The sequence below is a fragment of the Melozone crissalis genome, unplaced genomic scaffold (assembly GCF_028551555.1).
Source record: "Melozone crissalis strain CALT ecotype California unplaced genomic scaffold, PUWL_Pcris_2 ptg000006l_1, whole genome shotgun sequence".
NCBI classification, from domain to species: domain Eukaryota; kingdom Metazoa; phylum Chordata; class Aves; order Passeriformes; family Passerellidae; genus Melozone; species Melozone crissalis.
The window spans coordinates 1966575-1988385 of record NW_026535784.1 but is presented as its reverse complement, the minus strand read 5'-3'; the positions used below and the strand labels follow the sequence as shown (position 1 = coordinate 1988385).

The window sequence follows — 21811 nt, the reverse complement described above, 5'->3', positions numbered from 1 at the left end:
AGATCAAAAAAAATGTGGAAAGAAATTAGGTCCTTCTTAGTTCCTATCCCTATAGTAAAGTTTTCATATTACTCCTGTTGTTCACATAACATGTCTTTTTTTAGAGGAAAACACTTTAAACTACCACAGAATTTTGGCCATTGAATGCATGAATTCATACTACTTTCAGAACAGATGCAACATCATATTAGTATCTCTAATTGGACATGCTCAGAGACTTCTTAAACACAATATGTAGCACAGTCTTTATCCAAATTATGGCACTAATCAATTTCATAATCACATAAATATTTTTAAATTACATTGGCAATGTACCTGGCTATGTACCATAATTTCTAAACACAATATTCTTTAAAGAGAAGTTTCTACCTATTCTACACTCACTGCAATTCACCAAAAATATAATTTGACTTTTTCAATAGATGATATAACATAGACCAGTACTATCTAACCTTGACACCTCAGAATCATCCTGTCAAATATTTTTTACAAATTTTCTGCCCCTTATTTGATCTAGGAATAAGTCATGACCTTTGGTGCTTAAACAAGTTTGTATTTTGGATATTCTCTACTGCTGCCTCAGTTAAATGAAGCACTGATGAAAAACAGGAAGGGTAGGTAATTCTCAAAGTTATTATGTGCAAAACAGATTGTGGAGAAGGACATTTTCACTGAAAAAAATATTTTAATTTCAAGAACCATTTGCAACAATTCTCTGGAAGACTAGTAGACTGGAGTAAAATGAAATTGCATAAAGAAGCTACATCAGAAATTACCCTACTTGGACACATACACTGGCAGCCCTCTCTCCCTGTAAGGCTGCTCCAATCCATTGATTTTTATAGATACCTTCAGCTAAAAATACAACCAAAGAAAAAACACATTATCAATTAAAGGAATTCAAATGCAATTAATTGCTGCAACTAGATAAGCTTTTGTGATTACTGGTGAATGAAACAAGCCACATTTCATATATTGTAGAGTTATACTGAGAACACATTACAATAATTTCTCTGCTACAATGCTTTATTTGCAATGACCTGTAAAGATGTTCAATTAAAGCAGCCAAAGTTGCTCTATTGACTGGCGGAAGACTCTGAATAAAAGCTCTGTACTTCCTCACACGCTCCTTTTCATTCTGCGTATCTGCCAGGAAATAATAATCATTGAGCATTAATAACAATGCACACTAAAAACCAACAGCAGTTCTCATTAACTATATCAGCAGCATCTAGTCTTTTAAAATTACTATTTACCAAATCAACCTCTTCTTCATAAAGGCAATGCTGAAAATATACTATTAAAAATGTCTACTATTGTACACCAGTTCAGGGAAATACCAATAAAGAGAGACAGTTCTACATTCAAGCACCATTTACCACTGTTTAAGATTAAGGCCAGAACAGCAATTGCATTTTCTCTCAAAGTATATTTAATCTGTAGGATGTACATGCGTGAGTGCAACCCCATATGCACAAGTGCAAATGTATTTATAAGAGTTCCTAGCACAGAGAAAGGAAAAGACCTTTTTGTATTTTAAATATTTACTGGAAAAGTGTCTGAGAGCACAAAGTGTGTTAAGGATCTAAGCATATATAAGACTGATTAGAGGAGAACAAGGGGAAAGGGCTGGTAAATAAGTTACATATAGCTGAACAACGGCAAGGCCAATGGCAGGAATTCCAGTTTTGGGAATGACAGTGTCTGAAACACAACCACAGTTTTCTACCTTAAGTCTGCCTTCCTCTGCTGCCCCCTTATGCTCAGGGCATATACAAAGTTAATGTAGAGTGCATTTAATTAGTTAGCTTTTCCCTCTCAGTCCCTTGCTTCTCTCAAGTTTCTGAAAAGAAAGCACAGAATCTTCTGACTGATTGATGGTGCTCTTCACTAGCTACTGACTGTGTTTTGATTTCTTTGGTAATTGGCAGAAAAAGTAAATAACAAAACAACAGTTTAAAGGCCAGCTTCTCCATTTTCTTAAATATTTTAGTCTTCCAAGAAGTACCTTCTGTATCACTTAACAGGACAGGATTTTCCTACTTCAGTTGTAAAGCTGAAGTAGAATTTTAGCCATGTGTACAGATCAGGAAGGGGAATCACTGTAACACCATTAAAAAGAGCTGACAAATCTAAACTGCCTCAGAACTTCTGTTTTCTGATGCAATTAATCATGTGGTAAGTGAATAAACTCTTAATACTTTTTCCTCTAGTCTTTGAAATTGAGTTTAATGGTCAAAAATGTCTAATATTGATAATATTTTAATTTCTTGAAAGTCTAGTGGCTCGTATTAAAGCAACATCCATATATTTGAACTTAAATAAAATCAAATAGGAATATGCTTTAATATCTCTTTATAAAGACAAAATGTGCCACAGAGAAATATGCCTATGTGACTCCTATGCATTCAGATAGAAACTAATGTTCTGTCAGCATTTCCCATGCATCTCTTACTGCTGTGCCTGCAATTTTATACCACAGTTTGGTAGGGAAGCCACTTGTTTCTTGCAGTTTGCAAATACTGCAATATAGAAACTAACATTTTAAAGGACATTCTAAAAATCATCTCTTGTTAACATGTGTCCATTGCAGCCATGCCCCAAATATTTTTTTCCTCACTACATTGTTTTGCCAGTTATTAAATAACATGGGTTGACACAGGGTAAGTAAATTAACAAGCCTCTCAAACTTGATACTGAAAATGTACATATAACTTTTATTGTATGGAATATTATTAAATACCTTACCTAATGCAGAGATCCAGAATGGATAAAGTTCTTTAGTCAGAAGTGCATCATCTATTTGAGAAAGAAAACTTTTCAGTACATCTGTCACATCTTCAAGTTGATGTTTTCCTGCTCTTAGTTTAACACTTCTTGCATCTTTTTTGAAGCTTTCCAGCAGTTCAGCCACATTGGATGAATCACCATTCTTAAGATAGATTTGTTTGCTACCTAAACCTAAGGCACAAAAATACAGTAGAGAAAAATAAATGAACATAAAATTAAGTATTCTTTCAAAAATTCCAGACATGATTATGTAAAAATTATATGTGGATGCCAAACAATTATATGTGGTTGCATTTCCTAACAGTATCTTTCTGATCTTTCACTCATACTCCCTTTCTTAGTGAAAACACTGCCAAGTCTTCTTCTACCCAACTATACCTGTTTGCAAGAATACTCATCATAATAGTAAGCAAGTTTGGGATCACTATTTCAAGAGTATTCTACAGGCATTTCAAATCCCCAAATCTCTTCAGGGCTTCCTAAAATAGCACTTTCAAAAGGCATAGTAAATAGAAGAATTTTTGATGATAGATATTATATTGCACATAAAACACAGCTGCTTTCATGAGAAAACTCCTTTTATTTTATTACTCTATGGATGAACTCATCTTAAGACTCAAAGTATTACTGCATTTATCCAACCTGAAATATATTATTCTTAAAAGCCTCAAGTAGCAGAAAATACCTTTTTTTCTGATTTTTCTCATGTTCTTGAAGACATCAGTCAACTACTATTCTTACATGTAAAAAAACCACCCACTAAAGTAAAATTAAAAAGAAAACATATAGCTTAAAATGAAGTCATGACTACCTTTAATCACTGCATATGCTACTGTAGTCAAAAATTTTCTTTTTCAAAACTTGAGTTCTGTTGCTAATAATTAAAAATAATTTAGCAAAAGCTTTTTTTCTTACTTTTAGGCACTAGGTGCAACCCCAATACAACTACTTACAGTAGAGCAGTGTGCCCTATCCAAAGTTATTTAGTTAAACTTCAATGACTCAAATAGAAATTAGGTGCTCTCATACTGACAGAGGTTACAGACACATTTATACCTAAGACAGGGTTGATATGCATGTAGCAATCTCACCAGAAAACTCATGAATTTGCAGTAGTAAAGGGACACAAAACATAATCTGCATGTAACCTAACACCAGGGAAAGTTATCCTGGCAAAATTTACTTAAATAAACGTTAACCTACTAATCCTCAGGTTATTTCACTGAAAAAACGGCACCCTAAGTCTGAACTCAACCCCACAGTTAATGCCAGCTTCCCAGATGTGTTCAGACCACAGCTTTTCCAGGTTTGCAGAATTTATTTTCTGGGCTGAGTTGTCTGCACTGGGGCAGTGGACCCAGAGGCTAAGTTTCATAAGGCAAACAATGCAAAATCATAAATAGAAAAGTGTCCATAAAGGGCATTTACCATGCTGTATTTCCCCAAAATGGCCATTCTCAGCTGTGTGGTAGTATATTGCACCATCTCATTAAAGAATGTCAGGGCTAATGAGGGGCACTTTACTTTAAGTAATATATAAACTCATTCAATAGGACCTGGTGCTGGGGGCGCTTCTGTATTACACAAATGATCTTAGCTTGAATAAAATCCACTCTACTTACCATACTGTGTAACAAACGCTATGCAGCTGTTCACTATAATAGGGACATCATTTTTGCTGAGCTGCTGATCTTGTAGTGCATTACCATCTGTACCTGCTGCTTTTTCAATTGCAGTATACCAGACCATGAAATCCTGCTTTGTATGGCCATGGATGTATAATGTTCTGAAAATTATAAAAATATTTTGAGTTCAGGAAAGAAATGAAAAAATGATGTTATTGCACCATGGCAACAAAGCAGATGTTCAGAAAAGGAAAAAAAATAGATATACTTGGAGTAAGACATCAAGGCACCTTTCACCACATAAAGCTGTGATCGTGGTCTATTGTTACAGCATCTTTTTTTTTCTTCCAAATTCATTTGTATTACCAGTGCTATAAAAAATGAAAGAAGATCCACAAACATTGTCACAAGCCCTTTGAAAGCACCTGCTAACATTTTAATTACTCTTCTTCAGACTTGCTCCTACATTATGCATTCATACGTCCAAGCCACAGCTAAGAAGGAAACAAATTTAGAGACAACTTTCAACACTGTAAAAAGCTTTCCTTCTTTTGTATTCATACCCTAAAACACCCCAGACACCCACCACCCTCTTCTATAGAGTAGCTGAGACATACTGAACTTCCCTCCTTACACAAGTATCAAAATGATCACCCACTACCACAAAGCTCAGGAACATATATGAAAAAGCTACGAGTTGAGGTGGAATAAGTTAATGCAACACTCTGCCTGTATCTCAAAGCTCAGCCTTGTTCTTTTATTTCAGCAAGCTACATTAATCTCCTGTGTGCCACCCTGACAAGATAGCTTCTAAGAGCAAATATCAAAATTGAAAAGTTTAAGGGGGTATGTCCAACCATATGCATGTAATGCATGTGTAACAAACATTAAGGGGGTGTGTCCAACCATATGCATGTAATGCATGTGTAATAAACAGCTGTTTAAAGTGTTAAAATAGTAAGCAAACTTTTGTACATATGTTGTCTTATGTCCTACTAAAGACATTTAAGGAATCAATTTTCTCTAATGACCGTTTATTTGCAAATTAGGATAAGTCAAAATGTTCTACTGAACTTCTATAAAAACAGTTTCATGTAAATAGAAAATACCTTTATTTTGATTATTTCATTTTTGGAGGAGGAAGCATCTTATATGAAGAGAGAATACCTAATTTCATTTCTTTTTGCTAATATATTTCAATTTTCCTTTTATAAATGTTTCCATTCTAGCACTCCTGTCTTGGTAGGAAGTGGGGATGCAGTCAATGTATTACACAGCCAGGATCCTAACTTTTGTCAGGATCCACCATACAGACCAAGTCTTACAGCAGCAGAGTAGATGACACTAAAATATTTCATTCCACTGAACCACTTCTCTAGGAAGTCTTTACTTCATGACTTCAAAAGTCATACTAACTACCACATATGCCTGCATTGCAGAAACACAGCCTCTCTCTTCCACTGAGAAAAAAAAAATTATTTTCAAAAACCTCTCCTATTTTTGCAGCAAAATGAGTGAGCCTAATTTAGTGCTGTCCAAAGTTTCTTTAAGACTTGTCAAAACAGGTAGTTCTCAATCAATGCCTTGTAAAGAATACATCACTACATTTTCTGGTATTGCTACTGCCACACATACATAAGGAAAGTAAAAGGTTAGTAGTAGAAAAAAGTTTGACAGTGCAAGATACTCTACTCATTTCCTACAATTATTCACAGATCAGAAGAGGTTAGGACAATGATTTATAAAAGATTTACGGTGCTTTCCAACAGAAGAAATGTACATATATATGCATATTACTGGGTGTTTATTTCCCCTGCAGAACAGCAGGACTCACATTACCGTATTATGCAAAAGGATAAATGGAAGTCTCAACAGATTTTTTTTTTATCCGAAGAATTATGATCTATACAGGAAGCGAAGTGAAAATATTATTACTTCAAAACAAGAAAAGGGCAACTCTGCTGCATATCAATTAATTGATACCTGAGGAGGAGAGAAAAAATACTGTACTAAACTTCAAAGGTCACATGAACTTATCAGCATTTTTCATAGAGATACGAAAGTCTAATCATGTGCCTGTCAATCAATTGTTGTGATATATGAAATACCTAAACTATGTGGAAAAGATCACCTTGTATTTTATGGATCTTTCCATCTTCCCCTCAATGCATCACACTAGAAAAAAGATTTCAGAAGTACAAAGTGATGATGTTCTCATTGTTTTCTAAAATTTCAGAAGCTGTTGAGCTCAATTCAGTTACAGAGGAAGAGGGTACTTAATAATTAGCAAAGAAAAGGTTGTTTTTGTTTAAGTTGTAGTCCCAAGGGACCAAAACAGGCATGAAAGAGAAGTTGCTGGTAAGAAATATAAATATGAAAAACATACTGCTATCATGGAACCTGGACTGTTCATAGAAGGTAACTAATTATTTTTGAAAAAATTATACTTGCCCAGTCAAAAATCTCCAGAGTGGCGGCATCAAAAGTAAAATAAATCAGAGATACATTTTCACTACAATACCACAAGAGCAAAGAAGGGAAAAAAATATTAAACTAGTGCCAGACACATTTCAGAACTCAGTCAATTTCTCATGAAAGTGGCTTTAAAAGCTCATCTCAAACCTCAATAATTTTTGGCTGAGAGAACACACCTGGAATAAATTTAAATCAGAAAAACACAAAATAATTTAGAAATAAGATGCTTAAAGCAGAGTCTTCTCAGTTTAGTCCTTCGGGGAAAATGTATTTTTTTTTCCCTAATTGGAAATGATTTTTTTACCTCCTTGAACCTGGAAGTAATAAAAAAGAAAGGGGAAATAATTTCCAGCAGAAGAGCAGAACTCTCCTCAAGAACAGCTGAATTCTTCCACAGAAGTTCATGAAACAATGGAGATAACTTTGCAGATTTAACCTCTGTGTTCATCTCTTTCACAGAGTTTTCAGACAGAATTAATAACAAATACATGCATTTTTCACTGAACTAATTGTCATTATAAAATATAAAGTAATATTAAATCCAAGGCTTAAGACTAAGCATAAACACAGGCTGAAATATAGTGATGTCCCATGTAGCACAAAACTGAGGAATTTAAAGAGTTTGTAGAAGTAATCATGTTTGAAAGAATTTATACTATAATGTTTATGAAGATCTACCATGCAGATTACCAACTATTTTCCACAGACTCAAGCAAAATGCATTCCTTCAATACAAATGCACTGCCTTCTATAGTATGTTTACACATGTGCTATTTTTCAGTTCTAAAAATTGATAAAGATCTCCCATTTCATAACAAATAGTTATCAAAAATGACAATATGATGAAAAATGGCAGAATTTTTGCTATGTTGTGTGAAGCACAAACAGTCCATAGCCAAGAAATTAATAATTTAAGTACTCGAACAAGCAAGGCAGCCTGCCAATGTAGATTTCTGCCCTAGTGAATTGAGAGAATTGAACTGGCACAAGGACTGCAGCAGATCAATGAGTCTCAACTTTAAGGAAGCTGCCATTACCTACACAGCTTTATTGTTGACTACCAGCACATCCTTCTGCCCCAGCAGTCAGACAAACAAATGTGACCACACTCCATCCACAAGAGTGCAAAGGCTTCTCTTTAACCCATCTGCAAAGTCTCCTAGCTTCAGCTGTGTCTATAAGCTTTGTAGCACAGATGTGCAATGGGAACGCAGTGCTAACAGGAGATTTTGGGTAAGGTGGGCAGGGAGAGTGTGAAACAGACATTGGCACAACTTAGTGCCCTCTGGCAATTCCCGCAAGAGTCTAATAATTTACCTGTCTGAAAACATAGGTTCTAAGAAAGTAAATACTGATACGAAATTGTTTGGCAAAATCAAACTGCAACTGAAGCATAGATATTCCATTAAAATGTTTTTTTTCAAGCAATATTTAATCAAGGGACCCTTCAAAAGGTCTTACATCCAGCACACCATATTGGAAGCACAAGTCCTTTCATCTGACTCTTAAGTTTATATTAATTCTGGATTTTAGAATTTTGTGTCCATAACTGCATTTTATGAGAAAACTTACTGCTATCATCAAAGGGTTAAGAAGAAAGCATTGAATGAACCATCAGCCTAAAGAAATTGTGCCAGTATGTAGGGCAGGTTTATTATCCATAATAAGAAAGAGCTAACTACATCACAAGCATAACAGGGGGGAAAAAGCACCATCTGGATTACATTATGATCTGAAAACATTCACTGACACCTAAGAGAGAGCTTAAATTATTTCAGAAAAATGTAAGAAATGTTTGAAACTGAACTACCTGTATAACTGTTTCTTTAAAACTTAGCATTAGAGATTTTGCATTAAATTCTACATATAGAAGTTCTATTTAAAAACTACTGTATACAGATGTTTTCAAACAACTTCCTTCTTTTCATCATGCAGATCCCTCTGTTGGCCTCTGCTGAGCTACACAGGAGTAGCTGCTTCACTACTATGCCATGCAACTTCTGTTTGGACAGCATATTATTGATAGCAACAGGAGGTCAAGTATCACCAGGCACTACAAGCATTTTAAAAATACAGAGATCAAGGGAAAATATCCAGAATGAATATGGATCAAATCAGAGGACACCTCTGTGAAAAAGGGAAGCCTCAAACACAGAAAACCTTAAAATGGTTTGCCACTTCTAGCAAGAAGTCAAGAAGCATTTCAACTACTAAACTGGAATACTTCAGCTATGAAAGTGAAAGCAAGAAGAGGCAAATGGCCATCTGATTAGGGTGTAGAACTATACACCACAGTGCTGTGAGAAGTCAAGATTTCCAGCTGAGTTAGATACTGTTCTAGCAGTCTAGACAATATGCTCCAATAGATACTAGAATGTAATAAAATTCCAGTCGGTGTTAAAAAAAGGGTGTTCTGTAATTTACTTCAGTAAAGATAGACACACACAAGCATTAACATGTATAAGATCTGAAAAAAAATAATATAAAATTAAGTAATCTAGAATTGTTGTGAAAATTTCCACTGAGCTTCAAAAAAGACAAGATACTTCAAAAGAGAAGCAGTCTTGTGGTTTCAGAAAAAAAAAAAGTTGTGAAACAGAAAGATATAATACATGTAAATGTGTGACTTTCCCTAATTAATGAGTCCAAAGATTGAGACTTGAAACAAAGGGCATAAATATTTGTAAGAAATGGAAAGTCAGTAGAAAAATACCTCAAGGAATTTTCATAAAATTTTCTAGTAAAATTTAACAAGACACTTTAAGAAATTCACCACATTTATTTTTTTATGCAAAGGATGGTGGCTTTTTTGGTTTGGTTTATGGTTGTTGGGTTATTTTTTTCTCCTAAGCTTTTCCTGATTCCGGAAAAATCTTACTTGTTTAACTTAATTCTTTCAATACTACTCTTTATTTATTTTATAATTTATCCTGCATTTAAGTGACTAACAAATTAACAAGAAAGTCATCAGCTACACAGAATCTCTTCCAAGCGATCAATCTGTGCCAAAGTTGACATTAGATGAGCACTGATACAAAATAACAGACAGAATAGGAAAATCTAGAGACTGACATTTCATTTAGCTGATGCTGATGACATCTCAAGGATATTAATTTATCTAGAGCTTGAAGGAGCACAAAGAGGATTAGCAGCCTTATTTCCGTTTACAGTAATTGAGTCTAAAGACAAGGGTGATTTTATGTTTAATCATCTTCCACACACACATTAAATTGCTTATCACTTTAAGATGCCATCTCATACAACAGCACTGCACACTTGGATAGTTTTGAAGCAATATCCTAAAAAACAATCACCATGCCAAATCCTATACACCCATATAGCTTTCAATGTTTAGGGCAATGTGAAGACTGTGCATTTAAATTTTTAGCGCAGACTTCAGTGAAGAAAAATTAAATATATTCATGTCCACCTTAAATCAGCCAGTGTCCCTGCTGAAATTATTTTCAAATAGTCCAGAATTTCCCTTAAACTACTAGAGTGGTTCAGGGAAAACCTACCCTCACTTGAAAGAAATAATCTAATGAAATAAATTATAAACCCTGACTTGGAGCTAAGTTTAGCTCAACATTAATACCTATGAAATTATATTCATGGTTTATATCAATCTTTAGACTGCACCTTGACTAGGATACCTCAGGTTCCCTGTTTGGTGTATATAGCTTACTTAACGCTGCACCTTTCAATATGCTTTTTTGAAAAAAAAACCAAACAAACACAAACCAAAACAAATCAAATCAACAAACAAACAAACAAAAACCCAACTCAAAACAGAACTACCCCAAAAAGACAAGAAAAAGTGTTGCCTTCTAACCTGCGTAGCCCTACTCAGTTCTGAAACTTATACCATATCCTAGAAAGAGTTAAAATTCTAACACACAAGTTACAATGCATTTCTGACAAGCTATTCCAACTCGGAATAGATGTCAAAGGTATCTATGAAGTTTTTTTGTTTGCCAAAGAAAGAAACACCCTCCATTTATCAACCTATTATTGGCTGTTCAAAATACTGTATAAATACTGCACCACTTAAGACAGACTCCTGCCCAATAACATATCATGGAAATTAAAAAAGCCTCAACCTACTAAAAACTAAGAATTATCTTCCACAATTTATATTTTCATCTTTGAATTTGTACACATATTTGAGGCAGAAATACATACCTCACCTCAAGTTCCAAGCTCCTCCATCATATAAATATGATACAGTCATCTCTGCCAAATATTACCTCCTTGGAAGCAGACATGGATCATGTTTGCTTTGTAAGTATGTTTTTTCCTAGACAGTATATTGCTAACAGATCAGATATTACAACAAGATTAACCAGAGGACCCATTCATATCCTCTCAAACCTGATCTAGGCAGCCTGAGATATAGAATTCTGAGACATAAGAATGATTAAAAAAATCAAGTAGTTTACAGTAAAAGCTCCGAAGAGGTACTCCTTTTTTACAAGGTAAAAAGAGTTAGATCCTTTTGAAGAAATCATTATTGGCAGACTAATCTGGGAATAATTTTCTCAGTGGGAAAACAGTTTTTAATTAAGTAGTGCTTGTTAACATTTTGTGACACAGACATAAAATGTAATTAATGCACAAAGATATTCCCTCCTTTAAAAACTCTGCAAATTTACTCTCTTACTAGCAACCCTAAGTGAAAAAACTCCAGAACTTACCAACAATAATTCTAAGATATGACTATAAAAACAGATTAAATATTTTTTCAGATCGGAAACTTACCTTCCTTTTTCAACAAGCAGCAGGACATCTATTCTCTCTCCATTTTGCATCACACTGCTAGTTGCTGAAAACAAAACATATACACATTCATATGACCTTCACAGACACATATTTATCGACAAACACATACATGCATGCACATACAGACAGACCTTTTTTTCAAAATTATCTCCAGTGGCAAAAGGTGCACGGAATTCCTAAACTTTGCAAATAAAGAATGCTGCTGATAATAGTAACAAAACGCCACAAAATACCACACCACATTTACATTTAAAAGAAAAACTAACACAAAACATTATCAAGAAAGTTTAAACATACTTTTTAATGTGAAAATATGCTACAGTGTTTTATTGTACTCAACTTGTAAATACAAGTTGTAGAAGACATAATGATTCAGAAGTAAGCTGGATTTTGGAATCCATTAACTTGAAGATCATTTCCACCCTTCTTTATGCCTTATGTTATCCCTGCTAAAAAAAGCACCCTGTAAAATACATTGTACATAACACATCAAATACATCTGGATAGCTTTCAGTTGCACTGCTTAAAAACTATACTGTGCACTATACTAAAACCAGTAAATTAAATGTAACCTGCTTACTAATTTGAAATTCTGAAAACTTAATTTCTCAAAGTGCGTGTCATATGTAATGAACACCTTATTTGAACTAATTCCCAGAGAGAGTAAAGTCCTAAATACCAATGAAAACCAATAAACACATTGCATGTTATATGATGTTTTTGTGTCACACAAACTCCTAGCTTCATCTATATTTACTGAGTCAAATAGCAAGAATGTAAGTCACTATACTTCCAAAAATGATTCATTAGTTTTCAAGTTTCATTTCACAAATCAGTATTATCAGTAATAACAGTGGAGCAGATATATTCTGGAGAGAGCAGAAATCAAAGAAAAGAGTATGGATATATAATATTTCCTAGAAATACAACTAATATTAAAAACCCCAAGCGAAACAAATTCTCAACTGCAAGTCAAAAGTCTTTCATTTTTATACATGAGATATAATATACACAGATTTTGCACGCTCTTATGATTCTGGCAGAGGCAAATACAGTTGCATCATCAAAAAAAATATCAGGAACAGTTCTCCTTATGCCTAATCTTTTAATTCTGAATTAGGATCAAAAGTATTCACAAGTTGAAAGACACCTAGAGGCATAAAAACATTGCTGATTAAAAACCACCTTCATGGTGTTGTTTACACCAAATATAAGGTGGCAGTAAATAAACAGTGGAAAACCCAATGGCATTTAGGCAAGCTCCTGCAAAACAGTCCACAATCTGTCAGCATTCATAAACAGTATCATCAATAAAGAGCTAAACTATCCTCTCTATGCTACTTTATTAGAAACCTCAAATTATATGTATTTTTCTATGTAACATATTGCCTTGTTCAATATAAAAACAAGTAGGGCAGATATGCTTAAAAGAGGATTCAGAGCATAATTACAAACGATGATATAAAATTGGTCATAGAAGACCATTTATACAAACATTCTTATCTCTCCATATCATGATATTGAGCAAATATTATTTTTAGTATTGGAAAAAAGTCTATTAGTCTGTGAAGTAGTTTTCCAAGAGAATTATAATTTTCCAGTATGTTTGAGTATTTTAAAACTAGACCTGTCAATCATCTCAAGAATGTGTTCTGCAGTGAGTATTTCTGCCCTGTCAAAAATATGAGACAATAATCCCAAAAGGTTATATATTATTATTCAATTCTGTACTCTTGTAAGAAAGATACTGCTGCAACTGGAACGAAAACTGTCATCATTCATTTTAAAGCTGTGAAAAATTTCTCTGGCATGTGCCAAAAAGTAGAAAAAAAAACCCCAAGACAGAAATTAACCAACCCCATATTTAGATAAGAGTTGGAAGAACATCTGACTCATGTGAAGGAATAGTTACTGAGCTTCCCAATATTTATTACTTTGAAATGTAATAGAAATGTCCTTAACAGTGAATTAATCCCACAGAACACTTTCTGAATACGAGATGTTCTTACTTAGTTCTTGCAACCTCCTTAGATATATGGAATCTTCTTCAGCATCCTCCATTTCAAGACAAAAATAAAGGCTCGACTTCTCTATAGCAAACCAGCCTTTTCTCCACTGATCCAGGTTGTGGCAATCTTTGTAGTACAGCTGCCCAATAAGGTCACAGTCCCGCTCTAACAATGATTCTGCCACCGGGGGAACAAAATGCTACCAAAGAAAATGGGGTGAGTCAGATGAAGAAAAAAACCCTCTGCCCCTAAAAAACAAAATCAAAATATTGCAAATCTACAGGACTCCAGGATTAAGGTCACAGTAAAAAAACCTCAAACTTTGAGATGTAAAACCCACACTCATATGCCCATAGATACACTAAATTTCAAATGCAAAATCAAGTTTAACATTTTTTCCATTCACGCTCTACAATTGATTTAATTAGTAATGTGATTATTAACATTTGGAACAGTATAAAATATGGTATTGCCTTATGAATTTCATTTCAGCAAATAAATTTAATAGAGCTGCAACCATAAAAAACTTAGCTGAAATATACTCATACAGTATATGTCTTTATATTAGAGCACGTTTAATATATTCTTAAGGTCGGCATTCAAATGCTGCTTCAATTCCTTTCACATTTTATTACCTTGTTTCAAACATTAAATCACAAAAGTTATTTCTTCCTGCTGCACAAGAAACCTTTACACGCAGGAGAGATCAGTATTCATCAATAATGGCTTCACAAAGGTTTTAAGCTAACAATGGCACTTTATTATTTGTGCAAAGGCTCCTGGCCTAACTGAAAAAGATAATTATCAGTATTACCTTAGCTATTGCTGAAGTCCATTTTCTTTGTGAATGTGCGGTTTCAGCTCCAAACAGAAAAACACGCTCTGACAGTAAGTATATTTCAAATGTAAAGATGTCCCTAAAGGAAGTAAGAGAAGAAACACAGCTGTATTTAGTCTCCAAAAGAGCAGACATACTAGTGTCATTTTATTTCACTATTTTTTCATTCTTTCATACATATGGAATGGAACCCATCTGCATTTCTCCTCCAATATTACAAACAGCTAATAATAAAGCACTTTACAATACATCAGGATCAAAGTACTTTGCAGGTCAATAATACATGTTTAAAGACTATGGTGTAACAGTTTTTTGAATAATTCCAAAATGCATAAAAATGTTTACATATAGTCATTAAAAATGCATAGGGAATTTTCTGCCTTCGCAAGCTCATGTTATTTGATCAAGCACATTTCTGTGATGCATTCAAAAGATTTTTTTGTATGTTTAATATAAGCTGAAAAACCAGTTGAATGGGAAGTTGTAAACAAGTTGAAATGTTGTTTCATAGGGACTTTTAGATGTCATTTGATCTCATCTTGTGCTCAAAGAGGGATTATCACAATGAGAAGCCTTGAAAACAGCCAAGGATGGAGAGTATTATTCTTGTCACCAACCTGTTCCTGCCCTTCACCTGCCCTTTTAACTGAAGAGGCTTTTCCTGTCAGGCAGCCTGAGTCTGCCGGGGTGAAATGCATGGCATGGTCACCTGCCATCACCAAGAAGAGCAGGAATACTTTGAAGTTGCTGTAGCTCAAGAAACTCTTAAAAGTTTCCTTAAGGGAGCTTCTTGGGTATCTTTCCTTTTAAAAATTATACCACTATTTCAGCAGATGAACCCTGTTTATTCAATTTTTAATGGACAAATAAGAAGAAAATGCAAATCAGTTTAAATTGGTGTGGAATTTGGAAAGTAAATATGGTGCTGAAGTTTGGGTCGGTCACCCTTTAACTCAAAAATTATGGTTCAGCAATTTAAAGTATGATTTTGCGTGTGACCTCTTGTTAGATGCCAAATAGATGGAGTATGCTTTTTCCTTTCAATGCTGAAGACTGAGATTTTTCTAAATGTGGAGAACTGAGCATGAGTCACTTCTATAATTTTCAATAGCCACTTGGAAAATTATATAAACACTTAGTTCTGACTAACAGAATAGGCATTTTTAAGGACCCGCTGTTTCACTACATGAAATGTCAAATCTAAGTAAAGTTTCTCATAAAACTCAATCGCAAGTAGAGCACAACAGGAACTTAGTTATTTCCAAACAGTGAAGTATTCAGCCAACATGTTTTTTAATTTAGTTATTAACCTAAAATTGAACCATCTGGAAATGCAATAAACAATATGTTAGATTTGAACACAGAAGAAAAAAGTGATTTTTTTTTTCTTTTTTCTGGGTACCACAGAGCTACCGCAGAATAGTGAAGGTCACTTCTCTGTATTTGATGGCATATTGAGAAATCACCATGTTTCAGGATCTCTCTCCCCTGTAACAGCCTAAGTCCTTTATTCCCATTATCTTTTTCAGCAGCTTACTGAATAGACTATGTCTTCTTTGCAGACAATTTTGTTTTGTAACTAACAGCATTGCAGTATTATACCATAGAAAGTTTTTTTTTTTTTTTAGGTGCATACACACAGATTCAAAAATAAAGTGTTATGGAATCTGTTAGACAAGTACAAAGCATATTTTAAACAAAAATGTTGCACTAAAGAAATTGAGTATCACTGTAATCAGATTTAGGTCACTCCCTATGTGATGTTTTTCATGAACAAATGGGATGTGAGAGACTTATAAAAGAAAAAACAAGACCTTCCCCACCCCACCTCTCCCCACCAAAAAAAAGAAAGAAAAGCTGGTTTCTTCCAGTTAAAAATGTTCATCAGTTCCACTGTTGTCCTCAGCTACAGAACTAAGAATGGATTTCAAAAACCAATGCCTCTGTGACCAAATCCAGAAGCATTGTGGAGAGCTCTAGTCTGCTGCATTAGAAGGAAGAAGCAAAGCGAGAATTTTGGCTTGAGGCAGAAAGAAAAATGAGTATTAATTGTTCAATTTATCATCACGCAACCTTTCAAGCACTGAGAATATTCATTACAGATTTAAAAAGAAACATACACATCTAATTTAAGCTGCCCTTTTAAATTACCCTAATATTTTCATTCTATCACTATAAAAAAATCCCTGACTATGACATAGCACTAATTTCTTGAAGTCAGAAAAAAACAGCTTTTTTTCGAAATTGCCTATTCAAAATTCAGGAAAAAATGAACAGTTTGTTTACTGAAATATGAATTCAGGAGCTTACCCTCTATTTAAAAAGAAGTCTGACTTGTGTACTACAAGACAGATAACTTCATTGACGTAAATCATACCATTAGGAGTGGTAGTTTTATCATTTTCATAGTAGCTCAGAAAGCCACTTTCCAAAGTGCACCATCTTTTGTAGCAATCTGTGATTAAAAAAAAATAGAAAGGTCAGATTTTCTTCATTAAGTTTTTTTTTTTTTTTAATAGGTAAATACAAGATGGAGAAAAAGGCTGCAGAGCAACTTCACTGAATTATTTGGTATATTTAATTACAACTAAATGTTTACTTCCTCTAATGTCCTAAAATATGATTACAACACATGACAAAACATAGTAATGTCTATTTGCTACTGAAAATAGTCATAAATTCATTCTAGCTTATGTCTATTTCTTAGAACAAAATCTGAGGTCCATCTGTTTCCACTGCTGCAGAAAAGTAGATCATAAAAGAAAATACTTTACTTATTTTCCACTGTCTAAAAATTCCTATACAGCTGGCAAAGTACTTCTGAGAATTTGGTAAAACAGATCCGGCAAAAAAACCCCAGAAAAATCAAACAACAAAACCCAGTTGTAATCTGAAAATGTTAACTATGTTATCTGATATTTCATGCTTTTTCTGTTGTTTTCTATATGGTTTATATTAGTTTTATAAATATTTTGTACTATTTATTAATATTTCTTTATATCATGCTATTTGCTACCTAGTGCTATCTATATTCTGTCTAAATACAAATGTTAAGTACTAAAATAAACATAAGACAAATGGCTTGGTAACGTATTCGTTTATGAGAGTTGAGCACCAAATTTTAAGGTTTTTAATGTTCAGGGTTTTTTGTCCCCTGGCTTTTCCTCCCTCATCTTCCAAAACCTATCCTGCAAAACAGCTCACTACTTCAATATTCATTAAACTATTAAACTCTCAAGGACAATTTTGGAATATCGAAGCTTTTTAAAGGGATCCATAAAACCTTTTTCACTAGAAACAAAAGCAAAAATCAAACTTGAGCCCCTAAACCTCTAAGCTTTACTTTTTGATCCACTCCATCAGAATAGCACCAACATTTGAGCTCTCCTCCCGCTGATATCAACAGCTGTTAATTAACAACAACTCTCCTCAAAATGCATGCACCCCTGCTGAAAACACTGACGCTGCTGTAATGAGAAGTACACACAGAGTTGGCTCTCTCCTGTACTGAGACACACATAATGAAAAACGAGGCTGTATTTCCAGGTGTTCCACCTGGTTGGGATAAAACCTTGGTTAATTCACAGCACTGAATGATTTCTTCAGTGTCCCTTTACCATTAGGGCCAAGTCTACAAAGGGGTAACAATTTTCTGTGACAAGAAAGCATTTAAATTTTCAGCCCTTGATACTGAAGACAAGACTGTCACCTGCCTCAGAGATTCCTAACACTGAAGAAGAACTTAATTCTAATGATTAAACAGCTTCACAGGATTCTGATTTGGAGCCCTATCCACACACAGCATTAAAAAAAAAAAAAGGCCCCAAATTTGTCTAAATGCTGTGAGAAAATGGTGCTCCCCTATGGCCTGCAGAGGCCTCAATTAGTTCATGGCAAGTCAGAACTGCTTCAGCAGGAGTTCTCTTCTCTACAACTAGACAGTTAGGTCAGATTTTTCAGGTAACATGACCTTATTTGAATACCTACAAGCAGAGGAAGGAACTGAAATTTTCTCCCCCATATTACTACTCTAACCCTCAAATTTCTTCCTAAAGAGAATGAAAAACAGTATGTCCACTTATTCACAATAATTTGCAATATGAGTATTACTTCATCTTAGTGAGATTTAAAAACAGTTCTGGATGTAGTGAAAGAATAGAAAAAGAAAGATTATATATTTTGTGTTTTGAGTAGCAAGAAGTACTTCTGTCATAGTGCTTCTTAAACCTGGCAGAGATAGATTAGAGCCCTAAGGTAAGAGCAGTTTCTCATTCAAAGTTGCAGGGTTTTTTTTGTTTTTTAAAGTATGTCATTACATCTCCTTCCCTTGTTCCATGTGTCTCGTTGAACAAATGGTCAGGGAAACTATCTCCTATGTATCTGTAAAGAGCCCATCCCAGAAATATCAGTCCTGACAAACCCATGGGTAATTGAACATCAATACAAAAACAAAGCAAACAAATGCCCATGCCCAAAAAAGCAAACAGTAGAACATCTACCATCTTCAAGACACAATCACAGTTTCAGAGAACAAAACCTGACCTCAGAGAAATGTGGTTCCTTTCTATTTATTGTATGCTCCCTCAAGTATTAAGTGCAATGGTAAGTAACAGACTACAAACTTTCAAAGCAGCTTCATTTCTGTCCACTAAAGACTTGAAATGGAAGGCAGTCAAAATTTCTTGTCTGGGGGCTTTCTTTATAAATTTTAAGAAATCCTACTAACAATGCTCAGTCACAGTGCATCTCCCTCAAAAAATGCCACAGAAGCCATTCTGTGAGCACTTTCAGCCAAATCTTCAATCTATACAGGTATTTAGAAATATGCCACCTCTAATATGGCATTGTATCTGCTCTCCACTTGGCTAAGCACTGACTTCTGGGGTTTTTATAAAAAAACTTCTTTATGAATATATACAGATATCCACAGCACAGAAGATCAGGCTTGAACTTGGAGGAAGTACCAATGAGCTTTTCAGTTAATACATTGTTTCCCAAATAAGCTCCATGCAATTTCAGAGCAATCCCAGATAAAGTCCTATCCAGCAGCAATCCTCTGTCAAAACAGGCCTGTTTGTTAAGAATTGCAAAGTTGCTAGGACATGCCTGTGATCAGGCATTAGCACAGTCATCACCCAATACTTTCAAGAATTTGGAGCCACGTTAACATACAGATTCTTCAAAAGCATATTTAAACAGGATTTCTATGCTTTAGCATACTTTTAATATCCATTAAGAATATTAAAGGCATATGCCATGAGAAAATGGACACAATCATACAAAAATACGTATACACCAGCACAGGATGGCATGTATGGATTTTAGAAGCAATAAATACAATAATAAATCACAACAGATTTTAAAAATCTATGTTATTTGTTTAGATGGAAGAAAAATATAGGAAGACAAATGGGAAGAAAAGGGAAAAATTACCTGATAACACCTCCCTCTCTCAGAAAAAAAAGAAAAACAGTAGACTGATATGCACAGGGGGCCGTGTGTATCTACTGTGATATCCATGCATTATCCCCCCCACAAAGCTCAAGTTGCCATAGAGTCATTGTAGATGCTCATTTCCACTTGGAAGATTTTGTAAATTCGTGAGCTTGAGAAACACCCTACTAAAAATTCAGTGCTACTTGTAAATGACTCCAGTAATAGAATCATTTTAGATGAAAATTAATTCTTGGCACTAATCTAAATATAATTAAAGCAAGAAGTGTTTCTGTTTGTTTCTTATTTATCAATTACTGTGTTTACTGAACAATTTTTCAGAACTTCAGTTTTCTTCCTCTGTCATCTACTGAATGAAGAGATCAAGATAAACAGTATTTTCTTTATCTGAAAGAGGTCTACTGAATCAAAAGAGGACATTTCTTATCAAAGACATTTCATCTCAAAAAAAGTAGTGCAAGAAGTTAAAAAGAATAAAATTAATCCAAATCATACATATTCATGTGTTAGTCAAATACATAAATTGAAAGTTAAATACCTTCTTTTAATTTCTTCTCTGAAGGAAGCTTAGCCGCATTAGAAGAAACTTGGTACAAGAATTCACAAAGAAAGGTGGAATGTGAAGAATCTTCAGAGAAGCCGCTTTCACAACAAGGATCATAGTTTGGGAAATCTGCTCAAAGACAAAGGAGTAAAAACCATACAGGTCTTCATTTATATCAGTTAAAGCCATTTTTCCACATGTCTAAATGCATGTCTGCAAATATGCAATTGATCTGCAGTATCTTTACTACAACACTGATAAAACTTCCTGGTTTTATTTTTATAATTAGAAAACAGGTTCATAAAAAAACCTGGTTCACATTTGTTACAATGTCGCCATTGTCATCCACTGCTTGCCAAGGTAATATAAAATACTGTTTCCTGATGTTCTGAACTTTGATTTTCATCCGTTGTGTAACATACTACAGAAGGAGATTGCTTCTCTTGAGGGATTATATAGAGTTTACCAGCAACTCCGGCAGCAGACAGACAACAATTCTGGGAATCATCATCAACATACACTGTCTCCCCTCCCCTAAAGATAAGAACATGATGGTGCTACCTTGGCTGGAGAAAAAAAAAGTAGAAAAGACAAGCAAACTTCTCTCTCCATAACCTTAGGACCACTTGAGACCATAGGTAGCAAAGAAATCACCCTAGCTACATGTCTGCACCTGACTGAGCTCCACATCCTATGACCCAGTGCATGGCACTGCCCTGAGCAATACTCAGGCAGAAATTTAGACACTGTGTCTGCCCTTGGAAGCTTTAATTCATTCCTGTGTTTCCCACTAATCCTTTTTTTGCTCAGCTTGAATGTGAATCATTGTCACTTTGCAGAGTGACACAAGCCAAGAGAAAGCTGGTCCAGGACTACATCCACGTAGCTTTTTTTATTTTTTCAGTGTAGATCAGTATGTGAACTTTCAGCCCCTGATGGTTTCAGACACTGCCCAGAGCTTTTAAAAGAAAAGCTCAGTTTCATCCATGCACCTCACTACATTTACTGTTAAGAGCAGCTTTCTGTTTTCAAGAGCCTCATAGCAGCCACACACTGCAAACAGAACTGTTCACTTCCAAGCCAAAGTTTATCATTTGCTGCAAGCTGCAACAGAAGCTGTGATGGGAAAAGGAGGTTTCTAGGATAGATCTTATTGCAGGTTCAAGAGCTGAGTTTTATTTTGGGAAGAGAGTTTGTGAAAAAAACAGCTAGGTCTGTGTGCAATAGGAGTAGATACCAATTTAAATATCCTTTAAGGAAAAGAAAAAGCACTAGATTAATTCTTTAGACATATGTT

General features: G+C 34.6%; 1 protein-coding gene across 1 annotated transcript in view; it reads right to left on the bottom strand.

Moving 5' to 3' along the window:
- The window catches only part of ARAP2 (ArfGAP with RhoGAP domain, ankyrin repeat and PH domain 2), a 113466-nt gene that overhangs the window by 28935 nt on the left and 62720 nt on the right, over nucleotides 1-21811 (bottom strand). The window contains exons 16-23 of the mRNA XM_054290628.1: nucleotides 20509-20643; nucleotides 16827-16971; nucleotides 14493-14595; nucleotides 13679-13877; nucleotides 11649-11712; nucleotides 4413-4576; nucleotides 2749-2961; nucleotides 1041-1146 (exon numbers count right to left, since the gene is read on the bottom strand). Coding sequence (XP_054146603.1) covers nucleotides 1041-1146; nucleotides 2749-2961; nucleotides 4413-4576; nucleotides 11649-11712; nucleotides 13679-13877; nucleotides 14493-14595; nucleotides 16827-16971; nucleotides 20509-20643 — 1129 coding nt within the window. The remainder of the gene's footprint in view (nucleotides 1-1040; nucleotides 1147-2748; nucleotides 2962-4412; nucleotides 4577-11648; nucleotides 11713-13678; nucleotides 13878-14492; nucleotides 14596-16826; nucleotides 16972-20508; nucleotides 20644-21811) is intronic.